This window comes from Heptranchias perlo, chromosome 7 (assembly GCF_035084215.1).
Source record: "Heptranchias perlo isolate sHepPer1 chromosome 7, sHepPer1.hap1, whole genome shotgun sequence".
Taxonomy (NCBI): domain Eukaryota; kingdom Metazoa; phylum Chordata; class Chondrichthyes; order Hexanchiformes; family Hexanchidae; genus Heptranchias; species Heptranchias perlo.
The window spans coordinates 77,640,168-77,660,976 of NC_090331.1; the positions used below are offsets into that span (position 1 = coordinate 77,640,168).

Below are 20,809 nucleotides of genomic sequence, written 5' to 3' on the forward strand. Positions count from 1 at the left end.
TGTACTTATGGGGTTTTACCTCCTCTATTTAGTGTGGGTGGTTAGATAGACCGAATGTTTTTTTATTAAGGTGGGGGTTGACATGAAAAAGAAAAAATATATTTTTCTCCAAGTAAAATATTCCACCCACATTTAAACATAATGAGACTGTGAGCACCGATCTGTCATCTGTCTGCAGTCTGACTCAAGCAGATTTATTGGCAATTAGCTGTGTGTTTCTCGGGATTCAGCTCGGTATGAGCAGAGACCCCAGACTTCTGTCGTTAAACGGCCACCCGTGTGTTTTCCTTCAAAACCGCGTTGACACCAGATCTGCAAATCGTCACTCTTATGATTTTGTTACTGTTTTAAACGGCAAGGCTATAGCACAAAAATAATGAAGAATTTGCAATTTGTCCAAAAAAATATATTTTTAAAAAACTGAAGAGAGTATGATTTGCCCCATTTGCAGTGATTTTCTCAGGAGATTTTATCCCATCAGCAATGCATAAATCAAAAGCCGGGATGGCTTATCTCCCTCTGCCCCAAGTGGCTGTGATTTACTAGTCGCTTACCTTCCAGCAATCCTGTGTCCTACGCGAAACCTTACACTTGTGGATCGGAGGTCTGAAGGCTTCGCTTCGCCTCACCCCTCCTTATTCCTCCAAAAAAAAGACGATTTGCTAATGAGTTGCCACTTGCAATCCTTCCTCAAAAAACACTCAGTTTAACAGTCCATGCACCAGATTGAGATCCAAAAAAATCGTTTCAGCTGGCAGACTGAACGCATAAAGGTAACCCTGACTTGTTCTAACTGGGTTGGTCAAATATTTGCATTTTATGATAGTCATTAATGGGAATGGAGCCCTATTTATATATATATATATACAATTTAATTTGACTTAGACTATTAGATCTCCAAAATACTTACTACCAGCTTTTACAAATGGTACAATTTAGAATAATATATTCAATATACATTGCTGATTCCTACCACTACAAGTCTCTCATAAGTCAAAGTGCAAAATATTCGGTCACCACTGCAATGTGGTAAAATGATATTTAACAAGGGCACAATCGAAAGAGAAAAAAAGTAACTGGGACAGGGCAACGTGTTTAAAAATAACAAGACGCGGGCAAAGAGCTGACCTCGGCGAAGGACAGAAAGCACCACATGATCATTTTATCACAAGGGTCTTTTTATTATCACAAGATCATAATTCACCCTTACCGTCAACTGTTGGTAAAGATATGTTTAAAGTACGAAAGGCAGATAAATACAGTACACAGACGAATTAAAGGTGAGGGCCAGCCTTACCTATTTCAACTTAATAATCGGCTAAAAAATATTAAACTTAAAAGGGACTAATCAAAATGTAGCTATAAAAGGAAATGAGCCTGGTCAAGGGCGAGTTTACAGCCTCTCCTGCACAAACTCCATTCAGTAACATTTTTTGCTGACCATTGCCCTAACCACTACATTTCCAATACTTCGATGCACACAGCGGACTTTTCCAACAGTTCATGACACAGTTATGTGAAGGAGAATTACACTCTTTTTTTGCAATATGTCATCTTATAACAGCAGCAGTAAAACAAAGTGGAAAAGCGCCGTGAATGCAGTATGAATGTAGAATCCATTCCGAAGTACTGAACAATACTGAATGGGATTTAAATGGAAATGTCCTGTGCTGGAGAAGCCTTCACATTAAAAAGTATAAAGTATCCCTTCCTTCGCTGGTCCTCGTCTGTGTCAACAAAGTCTTATCCACGTCACCTGGCTTTTCCAAGAGGGAAGCAAAACAAAAATACAAACAAAACAGCCGTGTGTATATTTTCTCTCTGCAGAGTGGTCAACACTAGCAGTCAGTCCCCATATTTGTTGCATTTAGTTCCTTCAACTGGCAGCTGAGTCTCTCCATTGTTGACATACTTTCTCAACAATACAGAGTCGCGCCATAACAATTTATTTGATGGATGTTTTATTATTTAGTTCGACTTAGCTTAAATAAATATATATATATATATATATATCTGCACATTTGCTACAGTACCTCTGAGGAGACCTCTGAGGTCTAATGGGGTCAACAAAAAGTGCCAGATCTGTCAATCCAACATCAAAACACCTTGCAGCAAATCACCGCTTCTTCTTCTGCCTCAGGGCTTTCCTCCTTTTCACGATCATCTCGTACAGTTTGTCCATACCTTCGTGCAGCCCTTCGCCAATGATGGCACAGGCCGGCTGCACATGCCAGGCAGTGGACGGGCTGAGTTCGTGGAGCGCCAGGTGCTTCTCGACGTCGGCCACGGGCAGGGATTTGGGCAGGTCCTGCTTGTTGGCGATCACCAGCAGAGGGGTGCCTTGGTTCTCCGAGATCTTGGTGATCTTGTGCAGCTCGGTCTTGGCTTCCTCCAGCCTGTCCACGTCCACCGAGTCCACCACGTAGATGATGCCATCGGTGCAGCGGCTGTAGGACTTCCACAGGGGTCTCAGCTTCTCCTGGCCCCCGACGTCCCAGAAATGGCAGCTGATCCCTTTGGCCGTGCCATTGCTAAGCTTGATCTTCTCGGTGTTGAAGCCGATGGTGGGCACCGTGTTGACGAACTCGTTAAATTTCAGCCTGTACAAGACCGTGGTCTTCCCCGCCGAGTCCAAACCCAACATGACAATGTGAAGGGATTGAAAAGCAGAGACATTGGAGAAACTGTTGCCCATTTTCTCCGGACACACAAAAACGGCACAATATCAAGACTGTAATCCGTCCGGTCTGCTGGCAAATCTCACCTAACGCCGTCAGAAAGCAGCCTTCAAAACAATTGCATCTGGAATCTGGGAGGTTTCAACTCTCATCTCGACCTCCAAAGAGCGAAACCTGATCAATTAAGTTGCCCTGGCAGTGTTTCCAATTCCTGTGTGTTTGCTTTCGATGCCTGAACCCTCCTGCTTGTTGCTTTGGTGTAAATTGTTGTAGAGAGGTGGAGAATTGAAGATTCTCTGTCTGTCAGAGATTGCGTGCAAATGTAAAATGCAGAGTTCGCTACTCTCTCTGATATACAAGACAGTAATTCTCTCTCCCCCTCACACACACACACACAGACAGTAATTCTCTCTCCCCCTCACACACACACAGTAATTCTCTCTCCCCCTCACACACAGACAGTAATTCTCTCTCCCCCTCACACACAGACAGTAATTCTCTCTCCCCCTCACACACACAGACAGTAATTCTCTCTCCCCCTCACACACAGACAGTAATTCTCTCTCCCCCTCACACACAGACAGTAATTCTCTCTCCCCCTCACACACAGACAGTAATTCTCTCTCCCCCTCACACACAGACAGTAATTCTCTCTCCCCCTCACACACAGACAGTAATTCTCTCTCCCTCTCTCTGATGCACAGACAGTAATGACACAGAACGGCGGTAACACCCCCAGGTCACTTCGCTACTTCCGCCTACACAAGGGCTTGTGAGAGGCTGGCTCGACACTAACACCACCCCATTACTTAAATATAGGATTCCCGGCTGACTGCATGAACGGCGAATGCCGGGCGCCGTCTCCACTCCTTATTATTTATTACCCAACTAGCGATGCCCGAGAGTGCCAGCCAAACCTCCCCCTCTTCATTACCTGAAACGTAACCTTTCCGCTTCTCAACAATCCATACACACATTATAACACGCTCCACTCAGCAATTCTGTTTAAAACCCAGTTTGGCTTGAAAACGCGCAGCTTTTCTTAGAATTATTTTTTTTAAAATAAAATATTTGGCAAACCTCTTCCGTTTTCTTGCTAAACTCTCAACGAGAGCATCATTGCATTGCAATAAAATTCAATCTAGGGTTTGCCACTCCAGTGCAGCACGGAGCAAGTGTGTTGTAAGAGGTGTACTGTCTTTGCAATCACGACGTTAAACCTGGGTGTTTTAGTGGGACCTTAAAGATCCCATGGCACTATCTGATAAGTAGGACATTTTCCTGGTTCCAGGTCAACATTCCTCCCTCAACCAACTAAACACATTAACTGTTTTTTTTACCTCACGGCTATTTGTTAGATAATGCACAAAATAGCTACCACATTTACTGACATGAAAGTCACTGCACTTCAAAGTAATTCTTTGTATGTAAATGTCTGAGAAGCATTAAGACATATAAATGGAAGTCTCTCTTTATTGCTCATTTCTGAGAGAAGCATTAAGACATATAAATGGAACTCTCTCTTTATTGCTTGTGTCTGCCTCATTGTGTTGCAGAGATGTCATTGTGGCAGGTCCTAGCGAAATGATTTTTAAAATTCTCATCCTCATTTTCATGGTTCCATTCTATGCCACCTAAGCAATCTTCTCCAGCCTCATGAATCCTCATTCCCCACTTCCTCTGCTTTGCCATTCGGCCATTCTTTCAGCCACTACACGTCTGCCCTATGGACCTCTCTTCTAAAATAATTTTGCCGTACCATGCTACTCCTTGCTTTCAAAAGTCTCCTTAAATCTCTTCTTGTTGATCATGCCTTTGACTCCTCTCCTCCATTTTGTTTTTCCTCCTTTTATTTTGTTCGGTGTTCACCTTTTCCTGTGCTCTGAGAAATGTTTGTTATATGAGGAGCACTGTAGAAATGGATATTGTTATCACAATGAAATAAATGGCAGATGGCTGTTCCTACCCAGCTCTTCTCCCTCCCTGGTGATAAACCGAGTAGCATTTTAACAGATAGTGTGATCCACACTTAGATTCTTTTGGGACATTTTACTGCGTTAAATGGGCTATATAAGTGCAAGTTGTTGTTGTTTCCCCTCCTCCACCACCGCCCCTGGACTAGCTAACTTTTCAAGATTTCAGCAGGACACACAGTGATGCTGAAACAAATTCTGAAAATACAGCACTAAACCTCAAATATCAGAAGCAGCTTTATTAGTGTGATATTAAATCAAAAATCAACGCTGTTTTAACAGATATCTTCCTATGATGTATTTTTGAGTGCTATATCAAGCACTCTGGCCAATTGACCGGTTGTCTCATTGGCAATGCTGTGCAGCAAGTGCAGCCCAAATGAACTGTTTTGTAAGCAGTGTCTGAAAGGTTGGTCCTGAGAAGCACGATATTGCCCTGAGGCATTCTCATCAATTCCCGTGGAATAACAGGATACAACTTGAAGCCACCAGCTCAAGATTCAATGTCTCATGAATTTGGCCCTGGTGGTTCCTGGGAGTACAAACAGTCATTTGTTTAACCCCAAGATTTGTGCATGTACAGTTAATATCATAGAATCATAGTATGGTACAGCACAGAAGGAGGCCATTCGGCTCATCGTGCATGTGTTGGCTCTTTGTAAGAGCTATCCAATTAGTCCCATTCCCCTGCTCTTTCTCCATAGCCCTGTAATTTTTTCCCTTCAAGTATTTATCCAGTACTTTTGAAAGTTATTATTGAATCTGTTTCCACCACCCTTTCAGGCAGTGCATTCCAGATCATGACAACTCGCTGAGTAAAAAAATGTTTCCTCATGTCGCCCCAAGTTCTTTTGCCAATCACCTTAAATCTGTGTCCTCTGTTTACTGACCCTTCTGCCACTGGAAACAGTTTCTCCTTATTTACTCTGTCAAAACTGTTCTTGATTTTGAACACCTCTATCAAATCTCCTCTTAATCTTCTCTGCTCCAAGGAGAACAACCCCAGCTTCTCCAGTTCTCTTACTGCAGTTCCTCATCGCTGGTACCATTCTAGTAAATCTCTTCTGCATCCTCTCTAAGGCCTTGACATCCTTCCTAAAGTGTGGTGCCCAGAATTGAATACAATACTCCAGCTGAGGCCTAACCAGTGTTTTATAAAGATTTAGCATAACTTCCTTTCTTTTGTACTCTCTGCCTTTATTTATAAAGCCAAGGATCAAATATGCTTTTATAACAGCCTTCTCAACTTGTCCTGCCACCTTCAAATATTTCTGTACATACACCACCAGGTCTCTCTGCCCCAGCACTCCCTTTAAATTGTACCATTTAGTTTATATTGCCTCTCCTCATTCTTCTACCAAAATGTAGCACTTCACACATCTCTGTGTTAAATTTTATTGTACTAAAATTGTGAGCCCCTCAATTATATTCCAATCTATATCTCACTCCTGGAGTTTTCTTCTTCTGTATATTATGACATATTCATTATTACTCTCTATATGTAAACCATTGGATCTTTTCCATTAGATTCCAGCCGGTAACTCACTCAGGTATTGATTACTCGGTGCATAACACATACACAGACATAAATTGCTTTGTAACATGCTGTGATATGAAACCCAATATAACTTCACTTCAAATCACATAATTCAGTCAAAGCAACCAGCTGTTGTTCTGCCTCCGTGACACTTGTGACTAACAGAAAAATCTCGTCGTAAACGGAATAAACCAAGAGCAATACTCCACGAATGAATTACATAGAATGACACAGGCTGGTTGTTTTTTGAGCACGTAACGCATCTTAAGGTTGAGATGCTTTTAATGTAGAGAAGTGTGAGGTGATGCATTTTGGAAGGAAGAATGAGGAGAGGCAATATGATCTAAATAGTACGATTTTAAAGGGGGTGTGGGAACAGAGAGTCCTGGAGATTCACATAAACAAATCTTTGAAAGTGGCAGGATAAGTTGATACGGCTGTTAAAAAAAGCATATGGAATCCTGGGCTTTAAAATTACAGGCATAGAGTACAAGAGCAAGGAAGTTATGCTAAACCTTTATAAATCACTGGTTAGGCCTCAGCTGGAATATTGTGTCCAATTCTGGGCATCACTCTTTAGGAAGAATGTCACTGCCTTAGAAAGGGTGCAACAGAGATTTACTAGAATGGTACCAGCGATAAGGATTTTCAGTTATGTACAGAGACTAGAGAAGCTGGGATTGTTCTCCTTAGAGCAGAGAAGGTTAAGGGGAGATTTAATAGAGGTGTTCAAAATTATGAAGGGTTTCGATAGAGTAAATAAGGAGAAACTGTTTCCACTGGCAGGAGGGTCGGTAACCTGAGGACACAGATTTAAGGTAATTTAAGGTAAAAGAACAAGAGGGGAGATGAGGAGAATTTTTTTACACAGCGAGTTGTTGTGATCTGGAATGCACTGCCTGAAAGAGTAGGAGAAGAAAGTAGTAGTAGATTCAATAGTAACTTTTAAAAGGGAATTGGATATATACATGAAAAGAAAAAAATTGCAGGGCTATGGGGAAAGAGCAGAGAAGTGAGACTAATTGGATAGCTCTTTCAAAGAGCTGGCACAGGCACAATGGGCTGAACCACCTCCTTCTGTGCTATATGATTCTATGACGTTATCTTCGTGCCGACAGTTAACAATGTCATCATCACCTTGAATTGCCCGACTGTTTTGTATCACACTCCAGCCTGAGTGTTATCATGTATGCAACATATTCTGACCTGTCCATTTTGCTGTGTATAGCAGGCTCCACCCTGCATGGTTCTCTGTGTGTAAAGCTCTCCAGCCTGTACATTATCCTATGTGTAATACAAACCAGCCAACGGGTCATTCTGTCCATAATGTTTGTTTTCCTTTGTGTGACAAACTCCAGCCTATGTAGAAAAGATAATATTCAACCAGAAATCTAATGTGAGATGCATATCTGAATAATTCTAACACCAGTTCGCTGAAGCAATAACTGAATTATTGTAGTTTCAGAGAAGGAGGACATTTTCAGATTCTTTCACTACCAAAAGATTACTGTGGCCATTTTTAAAGTTTCTCCTCAGTCGTTGAATCATGTGTTGTTTGTCAAGATGTTGGAGCAGTAGTTTTGATCAGAGGGTTACAGTTCCAGGGTCTTTTAGATTGCACGGGTGCTTTTGGTGGCAGACGCACTGTCCTGCTATCATCAGCTGGCCTGCCCTGCCCTGCGACCGGCAGGAAGTCTATGGCCTTGTAAATGTACGAACCTGTGAAGATCGGGGCCTCCTGTCGCTCTGTGTGGAGCCAGAGTCCGTGCATTCACAGACCTCAAGTAAGCGGAAACCGATTCCCCCCGAATAAATGTTAAAGACACAGTGGCCTGAGACAGGATCAAAAATGGTCAAGTAAAATCACTCTATGTTTCTCTTTGTTAACTCTTCGGAGATGGAGCAACAAACTGTGTTAACTTCAGTTCCCCTCGCACGACCATGCTACTTAAACACATTAGTGCTTTAACACGATTAAAATGGTTTTTTAGCTGCGAATGTAAACTTGCTAGGATTCAATAAAGCAAATTTTCCTATCTTCCCAATGGCCAGTCTTAGTGAAACCCTGCAATCTTACTCTAAGCTGTGTGAGACCTGAGTGCTAGTAGCGGCACTGTTAGTTCCTTCTTAGTGAAGTATGACAGCAGCTGTTGTGATTTTGTAATCACCTCAATTCTCCATCTCCTTCACTTTGAGGGGTTTATTCCCTGGCACCGGCAGTAACTGCGCATGTGTAAGTCTATATATGAGATTTGCAACTTAATTTCAGCCTGTTGGACATTCTCCAGCTATGGGGGAAGCTGGTTCCCCGGCCTGTACAGGTGAGCTGGAACCCCCTTCTAACCTACTTCAATTATACATACCACCGTTGCTGGGATTAGGTCCATGCTCGCACTTCACACACTGCTTCGCCTACCTCAGCAACCCACTCACGCTGTATTTGCCGAGCCAGCACTGCCTTCAAAGGGTAATCTAAACAAGGTGGTGCTCGTGAGTGAGAGAAATCAAATGTGCCCAGAATGAGTGGCATATTACAGACATGCAGGAGATCACAAATCTGGCAAGAGGTGAAATTGTGATCTCCCAAGGGGGACGCATGCCCAATACGGGAGAGGTGATCGGCCTGGAAATTATGAGGTACTTTTTTTTACAAGTACAACTGGGTGTTTCCAAAATCTTTGTATTTAAGGGTTACAGTGATAATGTCTCCATAGTGACAAGAGCATTTACAGTGTCTTACTGTATTACCTCATTCGGTGCTGAGAACAATGAATGAATTATAATATATACTGTTCATTATTACTGAATATACCAGAAACTGAGAACAATGAATGAATTATAATACATACTTTTCATTATTACTCAGTATATCAGAAACTGAATACATTATAATATATACTGTTCATTATTACTCAATATACCAGAAATTGGGAACAATGAATGCGTTATAATATATGCTCTTCATTATTACTCAATATACCAGCACTGATTTTGTCATAACTGCTACTCGTTTAGTGTGGACATCCATCATTATGAATCCCAAAGAAGATTTTTTATGGCACATTGACAACAGGGAAGCAATTTCGTGGTGGACAGCAAAAGAGATACAAAAATTGCCTATAAACTACTCTGAAACAGTGCCAAATAGGCGTCCATAAGTGGGAACAACTTGCTCAAGATAAGAAAGCATGGTGAACCATTGAAGGGACCCCCTATTATGAGGCCCATCCCATTGCTGATGATGGATGTAAACGCCAGCTGAGAAAGTCTTGCCTGAAAAATCAAGATCCCCAACCTGGTGTATCCAGGATCCACTGTTCACTCTATGGACGCTCATTGCGAGCAGAAAGCGATCTCATCTGTCATCAAAATACTGCAGAAAATGAGATGATATTCTGGCTGTCTTATTCAACATCGAAGGACGAATGAACGAATGACATGAGGTATACCGCTAAAAGAAGGGACCCAAAAGGTGCAAATCTCACCCTCCCCCCGCCACCACCACTCGCTCCACGGCACTAATTCATGTACTTTCAAATAGAGGGAGGTAGTTTCACGAGGGTATTCAGCCCTGGCTAGTCGCTTTTGCATGGCTCCTAATCATCAGTTGTAGAACAGCATTGGCAAATGTTTGGGAGCTTGATGGTAGTGGAACATTATGCGCCATAGAGAAACACAGAGAAAATATATCAAAGCAAATTACAAACAACATCGCCTGGAGACATCAGCATATCGTAGGGAACAAAATTAGAGAGTTTACAGTTCTGTGAGCAGCAAGGTGTGACATGCAAATCAGGAAGGTCCCCCGGATTCAATCCCTGGTCTGTGTTGAGTAAGCCAATCTCTGCAACAGTGAGAGCGATACAATTGGCTTCAGTGTCCCCAGGCCGAGTTTCCCACTCCAGATCACTACCTGGAAAGTACATGTGTGCAGACATTAGATGTGGCTCAGCTGTGATGCCTCCATAAGTCAAATAACCCGCCAACACTCTCTGTCCAGGCTTCCATATGAAGAATAGTCACTTACTTGGGTGAGATGCTGAAAGGTTGTTGGCATCCATAGAATGATACACCAAGATGGGTCAACCAAGGAAGCTCATGAAAGAAGGTTGCGGAATTGCTGGCCAAGCGGAGAGTTGCAGTGTGGAAATGTGAGGTGCTGGGTGGGGTGTCACGCATTCGTTGTAGCAAGGGAAGTGAGATTCCTAAGAAGGTTGGTGATGAGTGAAACAAAGATGGTGCGATGAAGAGGATTAAAAGTGCAACAGAGAAGGTGATGGGGTGCCTTGCTAACTATCACAGGAGAAAAGGAATAGGTTAAGAATGACTGTGCAGGGGGTGGTGGGGGAAGATCCTCAATAGCTGCCCGCTCAGGTAGTACAATAGTGTTGCTGGGGCCAACACAGCGATGATGCCTGGCAATAGCTGGGGGCTGAAATTCTTCTCTGCAATATTATTTATCCATTGGTTAATTCGTCAAACTCATGTGTACACAATTTCAATAACGTCATCAGCCTGTTTATTTTAAATACTGAAAACAGTACACAGAGGAATTTGACTCCCCGATGGCCTAGATAGTGGGAAAGATTTGCTATTATGTATTTCTGCTGAATGTGATTAGATTGAATCACAGGATTAGAGACTACTGTCAAACTATTTTCAGTTTGCTTCTTTAAACCTGCAGTTTAGAGAAACCTAGAACCAAGTATATCGCTACAGTCTGCCTTGGCAATATCTTTACTTGTGGGTGTTCAGTCACTTTAAACAGTATTTTTCAGTGTGTACCCTCACTTAATGCACAAGGTGGGGACTCGCAAATTCCACTGGCGGAAAGTTGAGACACCCAGTCAAAAGTGAGTTGGGTTCCCTTGATGGCTCAGTGAGTAAATGTACTGCCCGTTGTTGTACTGTGACATGCAAATCAGGACGGTCCCCCGGGTTCAATCCCTGGTCTGTGTTGAGTAAGCCAATCTCTGCAACAGTGGGAGCGATACAATTGGCTTCAGTGTCCCCAGGCCGAGGTTCCCACTCCAGATCACTACCTGGCAAGTACATGTGTGCAGACATTAGATGTGGCTCAGCTGTGATGCCTCCATAAGTCGAATAGCCTGCCAACACTCCCTGTCCAGGCTCCCACATGAAGAATAGTCACTTACTTGGGCGAGATGCTGAAAGGTTGTTGGCATCCATAGAATGATACGCCAAGATGGGTCAACCAATCAGCAGATGAGGGAAGAAAACTGGCAAAAGAATGGTGGGGTCAATTTTCCAAAGACTCGAGCCTGGAGAATGTTTGTTTACCAGGCACAAGACACAGGAAATAGGGGCGTGATACTGGGTCTCCACCTCTTTACATTCCCCAGGGATTTCTAAAGCTTCCCTCAGGAAGGGGATGTAGTAGGCGCAGGCTAAGGGCAAGCATGGGAATGAGGCGGGAAGGGAGGGTTCCGATCCTTTTCACCTCCATTTCTCCAGCTTCACTGGACGAGCAATCAGACGTGAGGGCAACAGAAGTTGGTGCTGGACCTTGCACCTGGACTGCTCTCAGATCAGAGAATCTAAGGTGTGGGGTAGCAGCAAAGCAAAGGAGGCCTGAAAAGATAAGTGATACCTTTCTCTTCCAGTCTCTCTATGGATCTCGAGGCCTTCTGGCTGCTGTCTCTCAACAGGCTTGCAGCTGGCCTGCATTCCTGACCCTGTTTCTAGGCACCTGCCAGGAGGCGGGCCTGCCTGTGGCGCACCTGGGCTCTTCAAATGATCTGACCCACCAAATGCAGGCGTAGTCAGGTCGAGACAGATGCAATATCTAGGAAAAAGGAAGGGGAGGAATATCAGGGCCAGTGAGTTAAAACTGCAGTATTCAAATCTACTGCTTTAAGAAGAGGTGTTCGATGCATGCTGATAAACGTGACCCTTTGCATTGGTTGCAAAAAAGCATTAGAGTTGTTCAAAGTACAGTTGCATAGCGAGAGATTGGGGTGAGTTGGGGTACCAGAGAGATAAGCTTCACTGGGTCAAATGACTGTTCTGGATATCATTATACAAAATGGATTCTGACTAAACGACAAAAGCTGAATTGTTTATTTTGGTGAGACAATCAATCAAATTCAAAGATGCTTCCTTTGGAGTTAAATCAACTCTGCCAACCCAAGATGGGTAGAAACAGGAGCAACCATGATATCTGATACAATTCATCTGTACGGTCCAGGCAAACAGTATATATACTGCAGGTGTGCACGGACCTTCCCTAGTTCATATTATGAGTAAGCAGACATGCAAAAGATTGCAAATGCATGGTCGCCTTAAGGTTGCAGTTGTGACTTTTGAACCCTTGAGTATCTGCAATCTTATACATGCTCATGGACAGTTGTTTCAGTGTTGCCACTGGTGCTCTGAGCCCATCCAGAATGCATACAAAGAAAATTCAGGGCATTAGCAGCCTCACCAGAGAGTGGAAACTCATGGTCAATTACATGAGCATTTGTCCTTGTTATAGGCTACACTCTAATCTATTAACAAAAATGTAAGTTTCATATTAATTATTGATAATATGGTCACTTCCAGCATGTGGATGGCCTTTGCACTTATCAAGTTTTCAATTCCAACTCTACCCATTGTACCCCAATCATAACTTGTTGTAGTAAATAAAAGATAGCCATGGGATTAAGTGCTACAAAGGGCCATCACACTGTCCTTTACTCTGGACCTGGGCCTGAATCCAGTCCAGTATGATGGGATGAAAGACTCTCTGCTGGAAGTATGTAAAATGATACAGTATTGGGACAGAATCAACCCAATTCCAGGTGTGGACTCACTGCACAAACCTGCCCTTAAATTTAGCAAATCAACCTTGGCTCAATGATAGCACTCCCGCCTCTGAGTCAGAAGGTCTTGGGTTCACGCCGCACTCCAGAGACTAAAGTACATAATCTAGGTTGATACTTCAGTGCAGTACTGAGGGAGTGCTGCACTGTCAGAGATGCTGTCTGTCATATAAGATGTTAAACTGAAGCCCCGTCTGCCCTCTCAAATAGATGTAAAGAACCCAAGGCACTACTTGAAGAAGAGCAGGTCAGTTCTTCTGGCGGGTTCAGGTCAACATTTAACCCTCAACCAACATCCCTAAAAAACAGATCATGTGGTCGTTTATCTCATTGTTGTTTGTGGGACTTTGCTGTGTGCAAAGTGGCTGCTGCGTTTTCCTATATTACAACATCAATTCAAAAGTATTTCCTTGGCTATGAAGCACTTTGAGACATTCTGAGGTAATGAAAGGTGCTATCTAAATGTAAGTTGTTTCTTCAAATTGGCAACCAGACTCTGACATACCACAGGATGGCTCAGGTGGAAATGTTATTGTCACACTGATGCAGTGGGACATGGGAGGCTCGTCCACGTCTTTAAGGTAAGCTGTTGGAGCAGAGTGAGAGGAGTTTTATTCTATCTCTATGTCATGTCCCATCTGACTGTGGGTGGGAGTGTGAAACATTAACACTGGGTGCATAAAGTAGAACTTCGTTTCATTGTCCACACTGACATCCTTCACCTTGAGGAGCACAGAATTCATTCCCCCAAAGTAAAAGAAACCAAGAAAGACTCTTTGTAACCATTCGATAGGATCCTGAGGGGGAGACTCACTCATTAAGACAAACCTTTTCACTTGCTGGATACACACGTACACACATGGTTTGTTTCTTGTACCATGCAGAATTGAAATGCCATGTTGTCGGTTAATTGTGGGCTGTGATCCCGAAAAGGTCCAGAATACGGTACCCTGTGGGCTTCCCAAATACACACATACCTTGAAGTATGTGCTTCACATTCCAGTGAACCGAGACTATGAGTTCAGCTGGGAACAAAGCAGGTGTTTGTGTTCCAGGTCGGATCAGTCCAATGTGCATAGAATGTCAGATGATACAAGGATAGAGTTACCACCACTATTCAAGATCACTTTACAACACTCCGGGTACCTCAGCAGATGAGCTGTGGAAAATCTACATACAAGCAATTTGCACACTTGTTAGGACCTGTCACACTGAGTAACGTAACTACCACAGCCACACTTATAAAAGCAATAGCAGCAAAAGACTGCAGCACTTGCAAAAGTGCTACGTTAGTGTTTACTTTCACTGGCTCCTCCCCTTGTCCTCCCTTTCCTGAAGGCAGTGGCGTGTGCAATGGCACATTTCCACAGGTGCAGTCTTCAGGTACTTCACCCAAGTGAGTATTCTCGGTGCCAAAGCCTATCCTATCTCCGCCTGACATATACTTCCATCAGGGGCCACTGAATAGCAGTCAGGAACAGGAACCGTATCTCATTTATTCCCCTCCCTAACCTGGCAACAGCTGTGGTGTCTGTTCCAGTGGGCTCAGCTATCAGTATGCCATGGATTGAACCTAGTATACTACTGGTGTGTAAGGTTCAGTACATTATTCTTATTGCTTATTTGGTTTTGGAAGCTTGGCTATGTGTTAAACCGTCCTATTTATAACAGTAGTTTGGGAGTAAAGGCAGTGATCCTTGATCAAATACGGACCAATAAAGATAATTCCAGACTTTGAGAGTTTTCTTATCAAGCAGTGGTCCAAATCTGATCTAACACACAGTCAACTACCCAGCATTTATTGTTTAGTGATTTTGAACCAATCACCAAAGCAAGAATTATTGTAGTTTAGCACCTTAACAAGCTGAAGATGAGCTCGAGAAAACCAAGCAAAATCTGGCTTCTAATCAACACATGGTGCACAACAGGAGCTCAAAGTGGTGATACTACTCAAAGAAGCTGTTTGCCCCAAGCAGTCTGAAACGGGTGACAAAAGCCAGAAACATATGTACATCTGTCAGTAACTGCACTAAAGTCACTTGGAGAATACAGTGAGGAGTGGCAAGAATCCCCAAGCTCCAAACAGGAGGGCTAGCAGGCACACAGATCAGTGAGGATAATAAAACACCAGTGTCCTGCACACAAAGTAATGCACCATATACGCTTTTCTAATCCTTAAATTTAATTGTGTTCCTATTTAAGAATAAAAGAGGAAACGGGCATTGAGGGATTGTCGTAAGCAGTGTTATGTGTCTTTGTAGCAGACATGCAGTTTCACAGTTGTGTTTATGTACTTTTCACTACAAGATGCTCAACCTAGTTAATTTCCGTTGACTTAATTTCTGACCGTTTTGCAGTTGCAACAGGAATTCAGTGCACGTTGGCCTGTGGCATCTGATGTGGTAGTAAAATTCAGCCCAGGAATCAACGGTATGAGTTCCACGATTGTTGATGTGGACACAGGGGACACAGGCGTGCTTCTCAAGTGCAGAAAAAGAAGAAGGAGACAGAGGAGAGTGGAAAGCATTAGGAGCCATCCTGCGGTATCTGTATCATATCAAGGTGCAATTATCATTGATGAACAAGGTTGAAAAGGAATATTCTGATAACAGTAATAGCAACAATGGCCAAACCTCTCACTCAAATTGAAGGGAGTAATTTGGGGCAGACTTGATGGACTAGCTGGTCTTTTCCTGTCCGTCATTTTCGTATGTTCGTAGGAAGCAACCAGTTCCAGATTTGATATTATTGAACTTAATGAAGGATTACCTCAAATACATGAATAAGAAGTTGTCTTATTCAATGGTCCTGTTTATTGGCCATAAAGGATTGAGTTTAAGAGCAGAGTAGTAGTTGTGGAGAGTGGTCTGGTGTAGATTACTGAGTACCTCTTTCCCAAAGGTGACGCAATTATAAGTCCTTCTTATATTACTAGTGTAAGCTTCAAAATGGAGAGTATCTTCAAACAAGGTAGCCTGTGGGAGAAATGTTTTTTTTTTACTGTTTCTGTCAATTAATCAGAACAGCTTCCATTCAACTGTCAGTCAGTGGGAACGGTTACCGGCAACAGAACATGGCAATGCAGCACAAAGAATACGGCACTGTGATTGACCTCGTTCAGTCTTGACGTGGGTCAATTATTGATCAGGAGAACCAAGCAAGAATTGTGAGTGAAAAGCAGCACTAGGGGAATGTATTCCAGGTATCACTCAGAACCTGCTAAGTACAACATAGTAGTGCTGAGAGATAGTACACTCAGAACAATACAATAATTTGATGCTAGCGATCATGTTGGTTTTAGTAGTGTCTTAATAGTTTACTACAATATCTGTTTATTCAGTCCTAGTGCTATAATGCTTCAGTACCCGGGTTTCAGCTCTGAATAACTTTTATAGAAAATTTTTAGCAATTGCATGCAAAAATACTGTATTTGCCAATCCGAATCAAAGAAACGCCAAGATGTCTGCCACATAGGGTCTCAGAAAATGTAGGGTCAGTGCCATTTTAGACTTCAATTGCTGCTGCATTTGGAAAAGATGGTCCTTCTCTAGCATCAGTTCAGAACTATACTTAATGGCAGCAAGCTGCAAGTCCCTTAAAAAACTGGAATCGGACCTGCTTATTTGGGTCTCCCCTTCCTGTTGATGAGCTTAATTATCTTTTTCTCTGTTTCTAACATCAAAAATAGGCATTGAAAACTTGTAACCAACATTCCTAATCAATGAGCCAACACGTGGAGCAAAGCAGCAAGGCAGTTCCCTGGTGTCATTCCATCATCAGGACAATTTACAACAAACAGAATTTCACCCTCACTGAGTCTAAAACACCAATAAAATGGATCAAACCGGCCCAGATATTGGTGCTCAATCTTCCTGATCAGCTTATTCCAGTTGACCCTCTCTAAAAGTGTATTGGTTATTCATATATGAGAAACTGCAGAATTAATGAATGTGGTTAGTTGTAGGCACATTCCATTCTCACTCACTACAATGTATCTAATTGTAATACAATCCCATTGCTTAATCACAGATGTGGAGATGCCGGTGATGGACTGGGGTTGACAATTGTAAACAATTTTACAACACCAAGTTATAGTCCAGCAATTTTATTTTAAATTCACAAGCTTTCGGAGATTTTCTCCTTCCTCAGGTAAATGTTTCAAGATCTCCTTGAAGCCTACGCATTTATACATATTGAATAATACATGGTGTTTACAGACTGCCTCTGCAACTGCCCGTTGCCAAGGCAATCACCGTGTTCAGACAGAGAGGTGTCATCTGCAGAACCCCCGAATACACATTCAACAAAAAAACAAACAGGGAAAAAAAAACAGTTTTTTTTTGGTCTCTGTTTTTTTTTCCCTGTTTGTTTTTTTGTTGAATGTGTATTCGGGGGTTCTGCAGATGACACCTCTCTGTCTGAACACGGTGATTGCCTTGGCAACGGGCAGTTGCAGAGGCAGTCTGTAAACACCATGTATTATTCAATATGTATAAATGCGTAGGCTTCAAGGAGATCTTGAAACATTTACCTGAGGAAGGAGAAAATCTCCGAAAGCTTGTGAATTTAAAATAAAATTGCTGGACTATAACTTGGTGTTGTAAAATTGTTTACAATTAATCACAGAGACCACAGAATACACTTAACACTGGGGGTGAAATTGGTCTTTGCCAGTAGCGTGTTACGGGCGATAGGAAATTGGCAGCCCATTTCACACCGCGACTGATTTTCTTTTCCACTGAAGTGAGTGGAAATGTAATTCAGGAGTGTTGTGAAAGGGGCTGCCGATTCACACCCGTGACACACTCCCACTCTATTGCAAATCCAGCAACGTTCTGCAGGAACTGTCGATCACCGCAGACTGTGGGAAACAAACCTTCTCAGTTACAACAGCACCATTCTGTAATGAGCCTTGTTTGCATGCAGCTAAAGGATTCTGTGATTGGAAAATAAAAGTTGTTAATGTCCTGGTAAAATAGAAATGTCGTTCATAACACCAGAATCAGCAACACGGACACTTCTGCATCTAACCAATACTGCTATATTTTAAAATATTCTGAAAATATCTCTAAGTTGCTCACTTTTATCTTAGGCCATTCAGGTTATATTTCTGTAACTCTTCACCTCTGATATCTGATTTCCATTGTACAATAGCCTCTGATATTACCCACAAAATGGGCTCAATTTTACGGGGAAATTGCGGGTGCATTGGGGGCGGGGGGCTCCGAAAATTGGGGAAATCCCATTTGGGTTCGGAGCTCGGCTCCAACCCGTCAACTTCAGTCGTCTGCACACAGGTGCGTAAGGCAGGTCACCGACGGCTTGTTTCGCAGTGCCCCACAGTACGTCAACTTCCCCATGGACGACCTCAGCCAGACAGAGAGGACAGTGGGATTCCGCTCTGTGGCTGGCTTCCCACGTGTACAGGGTGCAATCGAGTGCACGCTTATAGTAATATGAGCACCTCCATATGAGTCAGGACTGTTCATCAACAGGAGGGGGTATCACTCCATCAACACTCAGCTTGTTTGTGACCACCGCAAAAGATTCCTTCATGTGTTCACCAGATTCCCTGGCAGCTGCCACGATTCCTTCATCCTCCGGGAATCTAACATCCCGCCCCTCTTCCACACACCGAACACCCTTAAGGGCTGGCTCCTCGGGGACAAGGGATACCCCCTGCACACGTGGCTCATGACACCTCTGAGGAACTCCATTACCGAGCAACAGCATCAATACAATGACAGCCACATCGCCACCAGGCCTACAATTGAACATGCTATAGGGCTGCTCAAGATGCGATTTAGGTGCCTTGATCATTCTGGGGGAGCGCTTCAATACGCACCAGACAGAGTGGGACGCATTATAGTCGTGTGGCACAACAGAGAGAGGTGCTGCTCAAGGAGGCCCCATCCACATCTGCCACCCACATTAAGAAGGAGGAGGAGGAGGAGCAGGAGCAACCCATGGGCAGATCAGCGGTTCACCTGGCTGCTCGTGAGGCCAGGGAGTCACTGATATGTGAACGGTTCTCCTAACACCAGACAGTGTGAAGAGTCCAGTCCTCACATCACCTGGACAGAGCAGCACCCACAACAGCCCCCCCCACCCCCACCACCCCTCCATGGACAAAACAGGCCTCCAACTACACATACACCCACTGTAGAGTGACCCAATGGGTGGCATCAAGTGTGGCCACTCATGGTGAATCTCATGAAAGGGCCTTATTACAGAAGCCAGTCAAGAATGGCCAAGACATGGTGACAATAATAATATTTAATATGAGTTTAACAAAAAGCTAATATAAATAAAAAACATGACCAACCATCAAACACCCTTGTGCATCCCCTTCGAGCTTACAAAACCTTTGCCTTTCTCTTCCGACTACTTCTTCGTGGTCCATCCCCTGTGGCTGCAGCAGAGGTAGTGGCAGGTTGCTCTTGTTCATGCCCTGACTGATTAGATGCTTTGGGCCTATGCCCTCTGGGTTTTGGTGCCCATGAGGGCCCCCTCAAAGACTGCTCCATCTGCACCTGTGCATGGGCAGACTCGGCCACCTGGAGAGGAGGCAGCATTGCGGGTACTGGTTGAGAGGTGTGCTTTGAGTGGCGTCCCCACTTCCATGTCCCCTTTCGCCATCATCCCTCCCCTGGGCCAGGCCCACACCACTCCTTCCACTCTGCTGGACAACAGTTTGGAGGACATGTGTGAAGCCTTGTAAGGCCAGTGCAAGTGTATCTGCCTGCCTGTTTAAGGCGGCAGAATGTTGTTCACTGTGAGTCTGAACAGCTGTTGTCAGGGTCTGAATCGACTCATTTGTGAGCCGTGCATGAAGCTCAATGGATGCTAGCCTTCTATCCATCGCAGACATTCGCGCACTTACCCGTGACTGTATCCCAGCGATGCCCTCACATCCCTGTGACGCTATCTCAGAGATACCCTCACATCCCTGTAACAGTATCTCAGGGAGTTGTTCACGTCCCTGTGACATTATCTCAGAGATTCCCTCCTGTACCTGTGCCACCATTCCACTCATGCAGGAGTTGGACTCCTCCATCCTCTGCGCTATTGTGGAGAGTGCGCGTGGCACCTGTTCCAGCACCTCGCAAATGTGCTGCTGCCCCTTGATCATTCTCCTTTTAAAGGATGGCCCCCAGGGTTCAGCATCTGAGCAGAGCCTGGGGAGGAGTGCTCCCACCGACGCGGTCTCTCCACAGCTGCCCCTGCCACCAGTGTTTGTTTGTGCTCATTTGTGCACGGTAACTCACCAGGTGCGACCCCAACTAACTGAGGACTAGGACCCACTGAGGAATGAGTATCTGCACTGGTGGATGGCTCGCTCAGATGTGACAGTGCTCAGATGTGAATCGCGCTCTATCGTCACAACGGTCGCTGAAAGCCCTGTAAGAGAACAGAGGGCAATATTAAGGGTCATCACAGATGTGTCATGTTGCGATGAGCATACTGAGGTTCTGAAGATGGCAAAGCATTTTAACATCAATTCATATTGTGTGTGCTGAATGTTAAAGTTCTGTTACCATACACCGGGTGCCAGTCTCGGTGTCCCCGATGGACAGGCACTCGAGGGCTCTGCTGAGCTCCAGCGCCTCCTGCTTCGCGTCTGTGAGGATGACGATTTGTTGTGGCCCCCCTCAGGTCTTCGCCCTCTCCCATGCATTCTGGGCTCTCTTCTCCGATAAGGGAAGAAAGGACAGACGAATGAGTGAGGGATGGTGACGTAGCCAACTGATGAATGCATTGGTCTGGGTGAGGCTGACCGTGAAAGAGATGCATCAG

The 20,809-nt window shown here is 43.9% G+C and overlaps 1 protein-coding gene across 1 annotated transcript; it reads right to left on the reverse strand.

Moving 5' to 3' along the window:
• Positions 1-1,157: 1,157 nt before the first annotated feature.
• On the reverse strand, positions 1,158-3,754 carry LOC137323887 (ADP-ribosylation factor-like protein 4C). Its single transcript, XM_067987933.1, has one exon. The coding sequence runs from the start codon at positions 2,693-2,695 to the stop codon at positions 2,117-2,119; it is 579 nt and encodes a 192-aa protein (XP_067844034.1). The 5' UTR covers positions 2,696-3,754; the 3' UTR covers positions 1,158-2,116.
• Between the last annotated feature and the right edge of the window lie 17,055 nt (positions 3,755-20,809).